We start from the raw sequence: 15536 nt of genomic DNA on the forward strand, positions 1-15536 counted from the left end.
ATATCTGCACAGTATCCATCAGATGGCTAAAATATCAAAACCGGACAACTGCTAGTAAAGATCTAGCATAAAAGTTATCTGACAAAAATACAAAATTCTATATAAGCGTTTTATTAGACAGCCTAGCAGTCTCTGAGAAAACTAAGCACAGTTTTCCACCAAGATACTCTAACCAAACTCTAAGGATTTGCCTAACTCATGTGGAAACTCACGGAAACTTACATATAAGCATTTACAAGCAGCTTTGTTCAAACCACTAAAAATGATGGTGGCCAGGAAGTAAATGAATCATAGTACATATGTACAACATACTAACGAGTAGGAAAAGGATTAACTAGTATGTCACACAAAGACACAGGGAAATGTTAGATGGATACTGTTATGTCAAAGACACCAAATGGGAAAGGCTGTAATTATTCAGCACAGAAAAGGCCAAACTACAGGCAGCATGTGGATCCGTAGTTGTCAGGTTTTGTTGAGAAAGGCGAATGGGTGATATATAGATTTTTTTTTTTAGAACAGTAAAACTATTATGGATGTATATATAACATAGTTTCTGACTTTACAGAACTTTATAGCAAAAGGAATGAATGTTAACGTATTTGGATTCCAAAATTTTGGAGGCACAATAGTCCAGGTTAGACTGGAATGTGACAAATAAACCTAATGGTGGCACCAAGCTACAGCTTAACTGCCTACCACGAGGCAGGGGCATGTGAGTCCCACTACTGAAAAAAGACAACTCAGGCAGGGAGTCTGATTATATGACAAATGTCTACAGATCCCACATTAAGAGATGAAGGGAAAAAAAAAGAAAAAAAAGAAAAAAAAAAAAAAAGGGAAAAAAAAAAAAAAGAGATGAAGGGACAATAACTAAGAGTGTACTAATGCATTAGTACTGTAGCATCCTAATATGTTCATAAATGTACCACACAAAGACTAGTTTGTTTATATGTGTGCATCTGTCCAGTGACCCACATATTGGCTTCTGATACTATTCTCCAATAAAAGGAACAAGGGAAATATTCAAGACAACCCTGGAACAGCTTGTAATAGGAGAAAATAAGGAAGTAGCTCATATAAAACACAAAGCTCACAATGCTAGGGTTATATCACCGCAATCAGGAATAGTCTCGCCAAAAGCTACAGAAATTTGAGCAATAAAATACTGTAGCATTAGACTAAGTCCATGAGTATACACTAATATTAAGTAAATGAGCAAGCAAGTAAACAGGGAAGACATAACTATCTGCAGAGTTCTGAACAGAAGATACATGGATCCTCCTCTCTCGAGGTAGAGGGTGATTTCCTACCTCTTAAGTGTGGGATTTACGAAGGAACATCCTTGAAAGGACACAGCATGGGAGGAAGATTAAGCTCAGAGTACGGAAAACTGACACACTGTTCAGCTAGGCAGACTGTCAAAAGTCTTCCAACAAGGGTTAAGTCATGCTGATGTGTATGATGACAGAATGGTATTGTCCCCCTCTGTGGTCCTTCCTCCAAAGTCCAAAGCCCCACGTGATCACAGAACACTGAACAAGTTTCAGTGAAGACATTGCACAAAATATCTAAACCAGCACTCTCAAAACCATCATGTTTGTAAAAAGTAAAGTCTGAAACGCTATCATACCAGAAGGGAACTTGGAAAGATGACTAATGTAGTGCAGTGCACTGGCTTGGATCCTGGGACAGAAAAAAGAATGAAGCACTGGACTTCACTAATAACACAGTATTTATACTGGCTTATTAATTTTATTCAATGTACTATACTAATGTAAGACATTAACACCTCACAATCATTCTGTAAATGTGTAATTAAAAAATGTGTAATAAATGAGCCTGGCACTGAGGCTCACCAGTGTTAATCCCAGCACCCAGTAGGCAAAGAAGAATTACAGCAAGTTGGAGGCCAGCATCTCAGAGAAAAAAGGCAATATAAAGAAGTAATAGATGAAGTCAAACTTACTTCAATACTGAACGTTCTTGCTTAAGAGAACTCTGAACAGTGATTGTGATCTTTCATCAAATACTTAAGAGAGAAAAGTAGAGAATCGTGGCCCAGATATAAAGAGAAATAAGTGTGTTTTACTAGTAAGGCAACGATAACTAAATAACCTGGATAAAAACAACTGAGAGCAGCTAAGAAGCCAAGAGTATGTGAGCACCTGAGTTTCTGAATGCAGCCATCCCCACCCGATCCCCATACACAGCCTTGTGCAGACTAAGCAGGTACTTACCAACCAGTTCTGAATTTTTTTTTTTGGAGATAGAATCCCAGAATAGGGCTCAGACTGGTCTTCAGTTCAGAATGTAGCCCATGCTGTTCTCATATTGAAGATCATTCTCCCTCCAAACTGATAGATATGATAGTATAGGTATATACTATCATGGTTGGCTTTAAGATGTCTTTTTATGGTTATAACTAAGGACCTTGATTAAAAAGCTATCTGATAGATCTGCTATTGATAAAACTGAGAAAGAAAAATAGCTTAGCTTTAAAACATTACTTATGGAGGACTGAAGAAAAAGCTCAGCAGTTAAGAGCACGTGCTGCCCTTCCAGATGACCCAAATATGTATCCCAGCACCCACACCAGCCTCGTAAAAGCTCTCGGGGATCTAATGGGGCTCTTCTGGCCTCCACAGGCAGACTCCCACATAAATAAAATTAAAACACATCACTTATGTCTTTAAAAAAGGTTTAAGAATGCAGACTGGGGACATAAAGAACGACAGTGAGTGGGGCTGAAGGAATGACGCTCCAGTTAAGAGTTCATACACTCTGGCAGAGAACCCGAGTTTAGTTTCCAGCATCCACACAGGTGGTGCATAACTGTCTGTTACTCAAGCTTCAGAAAATGTGAAACCCCTGACCTCCTGGGGAACCCACATATGTACGTACCCAGAGGTACGCATATAAAAAACTGAAAATAAATTTTAAAAAGAAAACCAATCTTGTATAACTAGTGATTTCAATGACTTGCCAAAAACATAACTGTCATCATACTAACTTAAGTACACACAATGAATGGGGTGACCTAAAGCTCACCATGTCATATTTGGGATACAAACTAAGTGCCAACAGAATGACTCAGTAGAAGAAAAACATATTATCTAAAGATGAGGAATCATGACAGCAGATGTCCATGCCACATCAGGATTTTCAGGCTGTATTAAAAACAAAACTAAGCATGAAAATTATAGTGGCTTTAGAAAATCTCGGTGTGGGGCCGGGGAGATACAAAGTACTCTCTGCTCAAGCTTGGAGGTCTTGAGATTGAGCCTTAGCACCTATGTGAGAAGTTGGGCATGGTGCTGTATGCTTATAATCTCAGCGCTGGAGAGGAGATAGATAGATTCGTAGAACTCACTGGCCATCAATCAGTCTAGCTGAATGATGACCTAAAAGTTCAAAAGGAGAACCTATCTCAAAATATAGAGTAGACACTCCTGCTCTTAAGGTGTGACACTCAATATTATTCTCTTGCTTCAACAGGTACTGGCATCCATGTCCATTGATAAATATACAATCTATGTGATTTGTGAAACACACACACAATTGCAGATTTTGGATGAAGCTCAAACGGAAGTGTGGTTTTTTCTGACTTAACAGAATGCTACGGAGACGCTAATCCTTCACTGGCTGCAGTCACTTTTGCTAGGCCAGCTGTAAGAGGATGTAATTCTAGAGGAAGCGCAGGCCAAACGTTAACTCTCATCTCTGCTTCACATCACTACAAATGTGACTCAGAAGACAATCCATCTTCTTAAGCCTCCACTTCCTCCTGTGAAACAGACAAGGAACTCTACCTGTATCAGAGAACCATTCTAAGAGTTATATTAACTTGGTATTAGAAATGAAGCATGTCGGTGTTAACCTCTCACAGAGAAATACAGTATGTCAAAAGCAAAGAACCTAAGACTCGCTACTCTAAAATTGTTGTTGTTGTTTTAAGTATGAGGTTCAGTCAGAAAGGGTGGCTTTTGACTCTAAGTCCAGCATTAAGCCTGAAATTCCAGGTCACTTTCAACTATACAGTGAGATCCTGCCTAAAACACCACCACCACCACCACCACCACCACCACCACCACCACCACCACCACCAGCAGCAGCAGCAGCAACAGCAGCAGAAAGTAAGATTTACTTTCCATTTCTCTAAGGTCTCGGTACTACAGAGACCCGGATGTCTTTGAAGGAAGGGTAACACTCCAGCAATCAGGAAAGCATGGCCAAGGTGGCAGAAAAAGCAGGGAACCACTTGTCTGAAGAAATGTTTAGAGATGAACAGAACGCCTTCTGGTAAATTTCAAAATATCAGTAGAGAACAGTAACACTGGCTTATGGCCCCAAACTTTACTGTCACAGAGCAAACTACCTAGACTTTGCCAACAGTCACTAGGAAAAACAGCAATAAAAGAGGTAGACAGAAATAACTATATGCCCTTCCTACTGGACATGCTAACTTCTTATCACTCCGGCTAAGTATCAATTCAATACCTTAGGGTGTAGGGGAGATCTAAACAAATGTCCACAGGCAATTTTCTTTGTTCTTATTTTACTTATTTTGGAGAAAGGGTCTCACTATGTAGCCCTGGCTGGCATGAAACAATCTACATAGGCCAACCTAGCCTCACACAAAAATGTGCACTTCTGTTTGCCAGAGCAATTAAATAATTGAAAGAAAACTTACCTAGGAGACAACTGTGCAGCTGTTCTTCATGGTATAAGCAATACAGCACTCTCAGTTAGTACTAGTAGTAGTACTAGTATTAGTACTTAGCTACCTACCTCGATGGAATACCTGCCAGTTTGAATAATCTTTATTGCCTGATAAAACTGATTCATCAAACACAATAAAACTGAACAGTAATCTGAAAGAATTAATCTTAGAAACAGAATACTGAAGAGTCCCACCAGAGACTGCTTGCTCTCTCTGAGGAAGAGCATTCACTATCTTCTTTCTGATTTCCATCTGTTAAATGAACTCATCAGTACATATAAATGACTGCTATCTGCCAGAGCACTGCACAAAGAACTCTCCTGATGAAAAGAAGTTGAGAAAAAAAAATTGTAATTTGGGTTATTCTAAATTCCTATAAATACATCTTCCCCCACAAAACTTTGTAAGGCTTTAATTTAAGGCCTTCAGGTAAAATTATATGGGCCTCATTTGATATATCTTGAGAAGAGTTATATCCAAACAAATTTAAATATTTGTTTTTCATAGGCTAATGACCTTTTGCTTCTTTCTCTCTCTGGAAATTTACCTTTCTCTTTATCCAGTGGTTCCTGGGAAAGGATAGTGGAGAGCACTGCGTTTTTCCACACCCCAGTCTCCTGAGCTAGAGTAGCTAGGAACTGCAGTTCACAGCTGCCACTCTCCATCAGTGTCTCATGCGCTACCTACAACAGTAAATAAACACAGCATTTAGATGCTTTAAGGTTTAATCAAATAAGCAAATCCAATTAAACTACATCTGTGGTAACTAGGTAAGTAATCTCACCTGTACCAAGGTCTGAAATTGTTCCCACTGCTTATCTGATAGCTCAACAGGCAGACACAGTAAAAGTTCAACACAGCTTCTAAAACAGAAACGGATACAAATGATTATTGAAAATAAGACAAAAATCAATAATCCTACTGTTAGAATCTTTATTAGTTATTTTAAATAAATCTATTTTAAATTAAATATTATAAGACCTGGGCCATAAAGTTTAAGGAAAAGTTAATTATGGTGTTTGATTCATTTTTCAAAGTTCTACTCACAATGCCAAGCGTTCCAGCACCAAGGCTACACTTTCACACTCAGAGGTAAGGTATGGTCGAGCTTTAACGTAGCTCTGGATGGCCACTGTGTATACCTCCAGCAAAGGTAAAGGGTCTTCGGAAGTTTTCCATTTCTCTGCATATTCAAGAAGTGTCTGTTTTGGAAGGAATAATAGAACATTCAAATGTAAATTAAAAAAAAACATATACTGACTAGTCAATGATGTCTTCCTAACTGTTTTGAACAAAAATGTTTCCAATATGTCTCCAACACGGTTGTATCTTATGCTGGCAGCCAAACTCGGGAATGTATCAATTTCCCAAATCATACTTGTTTTGAAGACATGGAGAAGTCATGCCATCGTTGAAGGAGAAAGAAAAACTTTCTATGGTATAATCAAACTAAAGGAATTCATGTCCAAACAAAATAGTTCTTCAGAGAATACTCTAAGGAACAGGTAACACTGGAGAGGGAGGGAATTAGCACAGCCAAGAGAACAGAGCACAGAAAGGAAAAGGGAAACTACAGCGACTGAACACTAAGGGCCACAGCGTCTGCACGAGCACACACCCCCCCCTACTGAAAAGAACTCTAAATACTGATGGTCTCAACTAGCCAATAAAAAACATGAGATGAATGGATTAACAAACAAAATCCAGAGCAGGCATGGAGCAAAGACCTTTCATCCCAGGAGGCAGAAGCAGGAGGACCTGTGAGTCTTGGCCAGACTACTGTACACAGCCAGTTGTAGGACAGCTAAGACTACAGAGACTTCTCAAACAAAACAACAACTACAACAAAAAACCAACTTTCTGTTGCTTACAAGAAACTTTAAAGATGCCTTAAAGACAAAGGATAAAAGAAAGTATCCCAAGCAAATGGGATCAGGAAGAAAAGTTGTCACTATCCTAATTTCTGATAAAACAGGCTTCAAATGAAAATTAATCAAAAGCGATAAAGAAGGCACTTCCTCCTAGTCAGAGGAACAATTAACCGAGAAGACGTTACACTCCTAAACGTATATGCCAAACCAAACTCTGGGACACAAACACTAAGGGGATTAAAGATGGATTAGCTCCAATTCAGTACATACAGGAGGTGATTTCAATACCCCGTTTTCTCCTATACATAGATCCAGAGAACATCAGAATTAAACGACACCAGACATCAAAAAGACCTAACAAGTATCTACAGACTATTTCAGTCAAATGCCGAAGAATACATATTCCACTCCGGAGCCCACAGAAGCTTTTCTAAAATGGAACATATCCTGGTACATAAAACAAATTTTAACAAGTTCCAAAAAAACTTGAAACAATTCTGAATTCTGTGTCCTATCTGACTACAATGCAATAAAGGTTTAAAAATTCAACAGCAAATGAATGTCTGGTCACTATACAAACTCATGGAGATCAAATAACATATTTCTAAATGATAAGTGGATCAAAGAAATCAAGAAAAAATTTTAAATCCCAGAATTAAAGGCACATGAAAGCACAAGTGAGCAAACACGCTCTGGAGTGTTGTTCTAAGGGAGCTGTAGCTGTAGGTGCCTACGTTTAAACTTCAAAGAGCACACGGATAAATGACTAAATAATTTAACTCAGGAATTTGAAAAAAAAAAAAAGAAATAATAAAAGTCAGAGTATAAATGGAATAAACACAAAGAAAACACTATAAAAAAAAATCAATGAATTAGGGAGCTAGAGGGGAGGATAAGTATGATCAGCAGCCCCTTGAGCTAATTAACCAAAAGAAAAACAGACAGAACCAAAATCAACAGAATTAGAGATACAATAGACACACAAAAAACCCAGAATACTAATAGATTTTAGAACTATACCCATTTAAATTAGAAAATCAAAAAGAAATGGAAACCATGGGAAACCGTGGACGAAAAATCCAAGAAGAGCTCAACAACTGGAAGGGACCTGTAACAGTAATGAAAAGCCTTCCTCAGGGCTGGAGAGAACTCAGTGGACAGGAACACCTGCTTGCTCTTCCAAAGAGGGCCAGTGTTGGATCTGACCTCAAAGGCTCCTGTAAGCATGACTCTTGAGGATCCAATGCCCTCTCTGGCCTCTATAGTGGTGCTCAAATGCACATGTACATACATACAAACAGAAGCACATAAATACATAACAAACAAACATTTTAACGTCATCTGAGCCTAGCTCCAGCAAAATTCTACCACTATTTCTACAAAGAACTACAAACAATACTTCTTAAATTATTGGGCTGGAGAGATGGCTCAGCCGGTAAGAGTACTGGCTGCTTGCTCTTCTAGAGGTCCTGAGTTCAAATTCCAGCAACCACATGGCGGCTCCCAACCATCTGTAATAAGATCCAGTGCCCTCATCTGGTGTGTCTGAAGACAGTGACAGTGTACTCATATAAATGAAATAAATAAATCTTTAAATTATCAAAAGAGAAACAGAAAGAGCATTTTTAAACCCCTTCTATGAAGGCAGTATTGTGCTAATAACCAAATTCACGGAAAGAAACAACAACAGAAAACTACATGTCACTATCCCTGATGAACAGATGCAAAAATCCTCAATAAAATACTTATATGCAGCCGGGCGTGGTGGTGCATGCCTTTAATCCCAGCACTGGAGGCAGAGAGGCAGAGGGGCAGAGGGGCAGAGGGGCAGAAGGGCAGAGGGGCAGAGGGGCAGAAGGGGCAGAGGGGCAGAAGGGGCAGAAGGGGCAGAAGGGGCAGAGAGGCAGAGAGGCAGAGAGGCAGAGAGGCAGAGGCAGGCAGATTTCTGAGTCGAGGCCAGCCTGGTCTACAAAGTGAGTTCCAGGACAGCCAGGGCTATACAGAGAAACCCTGTCTCGCAAACCATAAATAAATAAATAAATAAATAAATAAATATTATAACAATAATAAAAAATAAAAATAAAAATAAAAACCTTGTATGCTTAATATAGGCATCAAAAATCATTTACCTTGAGTAAGTTGGCATTATCCCAGAGATAAAGGGATGATTCCACATATGTAAATTAGCAAGAGTAATAAAATAACACAAATCGGCAAAAATCACATGATCATTTCAACAGATGCAGAAAAGACATCTAACAACAGCCACTATGCAGTCCCCTTTGCTGCACTCCCACAGGCTTGGGCAGTCAGGTGATTGTCAGGTGTCAGTGATGAGCATAGCAGTGATCCTACCTCACATACTACAGGGGTGCAGTGCACACGTATGTGTCCCATGCTGTGCCTATGGACTAGAGCCCCACACCATGGACTCAGTGAGCTCAGGGCCCTTCTGCAGACCATCATCAGGCCCGGTAACTTCTTAGGATACAGGAAGACTGGAAACAAATGGGCCAAATCACTACACAGAAGGTGCAGAGCTGCTTGAGTTGCTGTTGGACACTGAGAGGAAGGAAGCTGAGAGCTGTGACTGCCTGCAGGGCTTTTTGGCTGACACAGTCCCTGGGTGGGGGAACTGGTTGTGAGGTGAGTATCCCTCCTTATCAGCAAGATCAGAGAGGAGTATCCAGAAAGAATCATGAACCCTTCCCCCAGGGTGTTACACTGGTTGAGTCCTATGGTGACACCCTTTCAGTCCAACAGCTTATTGAAAACAGAGATGAGATCTATTGTACGGATAATGACATGTGACTGGCTTATCATATCTGCTTTGAAGCCTAAAGCTGACCATACCTACTTATAAGCCACCTATTTGCCACCACAAACAAGTAGGGTAACCACTTGCCTGCAAAAATGGTACCCTCTTCCTGCCAATACTTCTTCATGCCTGGCTTTGTCCCCTTGACCAATTGGGAAGCCAGCAGTACCCCATGTGGACAGTGCCTGAGCTCACCCAGCAAATGTCTGATGACAAGAACATGGTGGCTATCTGTGCCTTCCATTGCCTTGTACTGCTATGGGTTCTAACTGACAACAACTACCATGTTCAAGTACCCCGTGTACATGACGGAGGTACAACAGACATGAACACCTCCAGACATGAACAGCAGTGACCTGATGCAGTGGATTCCCTAACACTGTGAAACAGCAGTCGGAGACATTACACCTTCCCTGGCAACTGCACCACCATCAAGGAACTGTTCTAAGGCATCTCAGAGTTCACAACAATGATCTGGTGCAAGGGCTTCATGCACTGATGGATAAAAGCACAGATGGGTGGAGTTCTCCAAGGTACCAGGATACTACAGGCAGAGGAGGAAGTAGCCTAGAGCTGCCTTAGCAGCTAAAATGTAGGAGCAGAGAACTCTGTACTCACTCAGAGCACAGCTGCAAGTCATGTCTAATGTGCATCTGCTGCCTTATTCCCACATCACTTGTATAAATTTCACCATCAAACCAATTTCATGGTGTGAAGCAAAGCCCCAGAGAAGGCAGAAAGAACTTCAGGAATCTTCAACATATAAAAAAATAAAGGCTACATATGACAAACCACAGCCAACATCATCATAAAGAAAGAGAAACTTGAGACAATGCCACTACAATTAAGGATCGGACAGAACTGCCCACTATCAACACTCCTTTTTGCTGGAGTGAGTACTCAGCACATGAGCTGGAGCAACAAGGCAAAAGAACAAAATCAATGCTATGCAAATAGGAAAGAAGTCAAACTACCCCTACTTCCAGATGATAGAACAGACACCCACTAAATGTAAGGGATCATAAAACTTTTACCAGAAAACTTCTAGAAATGTCAAACACTTTTAGAAAATCTGTAGGAATCAGAATCAACTTAGAAAAACCAGTAGCCTTTTTATACACCAACAGCAAGCAAACAAGAGGACCCTGGGCACATTCCACTCAGAACAGTCAATCTATACAATGGCACAAAGTACAAGCTATGTGACAGGTTGCTTACCACTTGAGGATGTACACTAAACAGATCAGACTTGTCTTTCTCACAGAACAGGAACTTTTCTGGATGCCATCAAGGTTGAATAATTGACTTCTATTTGAAGCCAAAAAAGTCTTAATACATAATAATTCACACATTACATTCTTTCACAAACCGTATGGTGTCTTTATCTCACCTGGAAAGTATTCAGGAAGTTTTTACAAATAATGAAATTTCATTTTCAAAACCTGTGACCTGGAGACAAGTCCTGTGAAGAGCTCACTAGGCAGGATTAATGACTATGAGTAACTTTATTTTAGCATTAAGTCGTGCATTTTCTTGGAAGTTTATGCTGTTACCTATACATTACTTATTTTTAAAGCAAATACACAAATAAAGATCATTATTACTTAAAGCTGGAGAGGGGGGGAACAATACTACTTTGTATTTGAAATCATTTTTTGAAAACGTATGCACATAGTTAAATTAAAATTTTGTACATATTAAAGTATGAGGGTTTGTATATGCTTGGCCCAGGGAATGGCACTATTTGGAGGTGTGGCCTTGTTGAAGTAGGTGTGTCACTGTGGGCGTGGACTTTGAGACCCTCATCCTAGTTGCCTGGAAGTCAGTCTTCTCCTAGCAGCCTTCAGAACACGGGGTGGAACTCTCAGCTCCTCCAGCCCCATGTCTGCCTGGATGCTGCCATGTTCCTGCCCTAATTATTAAATGTCATTCTTATAAGAGTTGCCTCTTATAATGATTATAATAATGAATGAGCATCGATATATTTGGGGTTTTGGGGATAAAATCTAAAACAAGATTAACTACCACTTCTATTCCCTGACGTAAGACAGAATTAGGACTCCCACAGCCCTACCTCTTCATGTGCCCCAGTCCCTTCCTTCTCTACAAGTGGTAGGTGGGTTTGTTACCACTCACCAAGACACTGCAATGCCACTGAGAACCAAGTTCAGGAATTAGCTATGAATGGGTGACTCCAGTTCAGCCTGGATTCCTGCTGCCCTCCCTCTCCTAGGCCCACTGCCCCTGTGCTGAAAGATGAGTTCATCAAGTCTACCCCAGCAAATAGGAAGCCTCCACGGGTCTCTACTCAGACAGCAGAATGAGTTCAGGTCTTTCAATCACGGAATGAGGCTCTGTCCCCATTTTTATATACTTTTGAACATTTTACCTAGCTAACATAGGCATGGTACGTAAGAATTATTTGAAAAGTCAGGCTTACGTGTTATTTCACTTCACTTTCTTACTGACTTTATAAATTAGTAACATAGCACTTTTAGAGACAAGGGAACACACATTTCAATAAAAGGTGAGTTTGTAGATTAAAATTTAATATAAGCAAATGTAGGTTCTTTATCAGTTTCCTATAATGAAAATGTATTTTTATACTTTATTAACATCCTATTTTTAATGCTTAATATTGGCATATGTGTGCAGTGATTAAAATTAACCCTATGTAATCTGAGAAGCTGTTTTGTCTGATTTCATTTAATTAAGTTCTAAAGAAATACAAATACAAATGAAACTGGTATTGGAAAGCATGATAACAAACATTCTATTTATACTGGAAATAAAATAAAAATAGAGTAATAGTCTTTCTTCTCCAGTCAAAAATACTATCCTCCCTAAATAAACTGCTTGGAAGACACTTGAGCAAGCAAGAGTTCACAAGGCATGGAATGAAGAATTCAAGAGAATACTTAAGTTCACATGTGTAAAGTGAAAACATACTTTTTAGTTTATTAAAAAAGTAGTATGTAAAAATTATTTTGGTAAGTTTTACCATTTCTGCAGACCTCACACACAAGACCAACTTTAAACATTAAAGAATGATTATATGGTCGAAACTATTTGTTAACAGGGAGGGGTTTTCTTGAATTAAAAACATCAATCACAGAGACAGGCGGGTTTCTGAGTTCGAGGCCAGCCTGGTCTAAAAAGTGAGTTCCAGGGAAGCTGGGTCTACACAGAAAAACCCTGTCTCAAAAAACCAAAAAACCAACCCCCCCCCCAAAAAAAGAATAAAAACATCAACCACTCTCAGCTAAGAAAGTATTTCAAATTGACCTTACTGAAATTACTAGAAAAGAAAAATGGTGTTCCCCTTCATAACTGAACTAAAGAGTTAGAAAACATGGCAACAGGAAGAAAGTCCTCCAACATCATAAAGGTTTAGCTGCTAAATTCACCAGTCACTAAAGACTCTCCCAAAGTCTTTCTGGTCAAGATGAAGGAAGAGGGACCCTAAGCATCTTTATAATGTCGAAGACCTCCAACACGGGTGATGTCTGTCCCTCAATGTTGAATACACAGCTAATCACACATGTAAATCCAGGTATCTTCTGCTCAAAGACCAAAACAAATAAACAAAAGCAACAACAACAAAAACCAGACTGTATCTTGGTCAGCAGATCCACACCTCACTAAAACCCTTCATGGTATAAATTAGGCTGTATGGGGATAACAATAATCAGGTAAGTTCTGTAGATCCATCCAAAGTAGACATGTGCAGAAAAAGAAAGCTAAATGTTGAAGGTCGGGGATGTTGTGCATTTGTGTTTGTTTTATCCCCACAGACAGGATTCTGTTATATGAACCAGACTAGCTTCAAACTCATACAATCCTCCTGCCTTGGCTTACCTGGTGCTAGGGTTACAGCACCACATCCATTACTGTTTCTGAAGGGCAGTCACGTTTCTACAAAGCTACTCTCAGGGGGGTGCAGGTCTTTTAAATTGTGAGGACTGGCTCTCTCTATTCAGGACGTACACTGAGGTTAGGCTATTCTAGCCACAACATAGCTCAGCTAGAATTGTGTCATTCCAATTTAATTTTTTTTTCAGAATTCTTATTATTGATTTCCTAAATACCCTGGAGATAAAAGAGTAACTTTTCATTTTTCATAGATCTAAACTGGTTATATCCTCCAGTCTCTTAAGACTAGCTAGATCATTCAGATAAATAATGAAGTGGGAAGCTTAAGAAATTAAAAAACAAAAACCAAAAAGAACTACAAATGGTGATTCATTACTGCAATTACAAACTAGCATTAGTTCCTAGGTACACCAACATGAAACAAAACAACTACACAAGAAAACTGGTAACTTGGAGACACAAACCTTCTCTAAGGAGGGCTGTTGACTTGTAGGTCTCTTAAGACTTCCTGCCACAGGCATGCAGTTACTGGTGGGGCTGGGGAGCACTCCTGGTTTCATGTTCAGTTTCTAGCACACAGCCTCTAGAATCCTTGAAATCCACTTGAGTACCGAAGTCTTGAGGGGCATCTTACTAACTTCACAACGGAGAATGACCACGTAACAATCAGCCCCACTGTGCCGAAGCTGCTGGGGAAGGGAAAGGAGTTTGGAATTGTGGTTGCTTGAATATGCTCTGCCCAAGGAGTGGCACTCTTAGCAGCTGTGGCCTGGTTAGAGCAGGCGTGGCCTTTGTGGAGGAAGTTTGTCACTGCTGGGGTGGGCTTTGAGACCTTTCTCCCAGCTGCCTGAGGAGTCAGGCTTCCTTGCTGGCCTTCAGAACAAGATACAGATAGAACCCTCAGCTTCTCTAGTGCATGTCTGCCTGGATGCTGCCATGCTCCTGCCGTGATGATGGACTGAACCTCAGAACCTGTAAGCCAGCCCCTATAAATACTGCTCTTTATAAAAGTTGTCTTATCATGATGTCTGTTCACAGCAGTAAAACCCTAAGGCAGAGGTTGGTACCAGGGAATGTGGTATTGATTGCTACTATAGGCCTGAGCATGTTTTTCTTTGGAGGAATGTGGATTTGGAAAGCAGTAGAATGCTTTAAGTGGGGCTTAATGAACCATCCTAGGAGGAAGACATGATGCTGAGGGTGATTTGAACCATGCATAACACAATACTCAACAAAACCTAAGCACGCAAAGGGGTGGCATATTCCAGCCCCACGGAAACAAGGAAGCCCTCAAGCCTCATTGTCTTTAACATGGTCTAGAATGGTCAATACTTTCCTGAATTCCATAAGTCATTCTAATAAATTATTCCACCAAATCAACTAAGCAACAAATCAATTAAACCGTATGGGATCATAGAGCCTGAAGCAGCAAGCAAAGGCCCTGCATGGGTCTAGACCTGGTCCTGTGTGTGATGTTATGTCTTTTGGCTTGACCTTTTTTGTGAGAGCAGTGTGTCTCTAATTCTTTTGCCTGATCCTGGGACTCTTTTTCCTCCTGTGGGGTTGCCTCATCCTGCCTTGATGAGGGCTTTTGCCTTGCCTTTCTGTATCTTGTTAGGTCCTATTTGACTATTGTCTCTTGAAGGCCTGATCTAGGGGAGAGGGGACGTGGGGGTGGGGATGGGGGTGGGGAGGGGAGGGGTCGAGGGAGGGGAAAGGGGAAACTGTGGTCAGGATGTATTGTTTGGGGAAAAAAAAACAATCTATTTCCTTTTTGCATAAAAATTTTTTTCATTGACCTCTTACCATACAAAATTTATTCAAATTTATTCAAATTACTTCCATTTGAAATGGTAAGATCACAGCAATAACAAGTCACCCTGTAACAAATCTATTTACAAAATCCATCATAAAAGCTGTTTCTGGGCCTATTTTTACATTCCCACACCGTGCCAGCTGCCACCAAGCTTCTCTGCATGGCATCTTCTTTCAGATCCCTTCTCTTGTCATACTACACACACTCGGATGCTGCCATGTTTGTCTTAAAGCTAGTAAGACATAAGAGCTTTCAGTAGCACAACTCAATGGGGAACCTGCATTCTCGGGACTTACAAAAATACTATAGTACTCATGTACTTTGTGGGTCAGAAACTGTGAGCAAAAAAGTGCCTTAATACATAGTAAGGGTGTCTTATTTGTGTGTGTCAATTAAGTCCGTTGACTGCAAAAGCCTTGTTATGCATAAAATAAA

At 40.1% G+C, this 15536-nt stretch overlaps 1 protein-coding gene and 1 pseudogene across 2 annotated transcripts in view; one reads left to right on the forward strand and one right to left on the reverse strand.

The window, feature by feature from the left end:
* Positions 1-15536, reverse strand: part of Zfp292 (zinc finger protein 292) — a 79874-nt gene that overhangs the window by 30952 nt on the left and 33386 nt on the right. For both annotated transcript variants that reach the window (NM_013889.2, XM_006537978.4), the window contains exons 2-4: positions 5771-5925; positions 5508-5586; positions 5271-5406 (exon numbers count right to left, since the gene is read on the reverse strand). In NM_013889.2, the coding sequence (NP_038917.2) occupies positions 5271-5406; positions 5508-5586; positions 5771-5925 (370 nt within the window). The remainder of the gene's footprint in view (positions 1-5270; positions 5407-5507; positions 5587-5770; positions 5926-15536) is intronic.
* Gm12363 (predicted gene 12363) lies at positions 8998-9887 on the forward strand (annotated as a pseudogene).

Source organism: Mus musculus, chromosome 4 (assembly GCF_000001635.26).
Source record: "Mus musculus strain C57BL/6J chromosome 4, GRCm38.p6 C57BL/6J".
Lineage (NCBI taxonomy): Eukaryota > Metazoa > Chordata > Mammalia > Rodentia > Muridae > Mus > Mus musculus.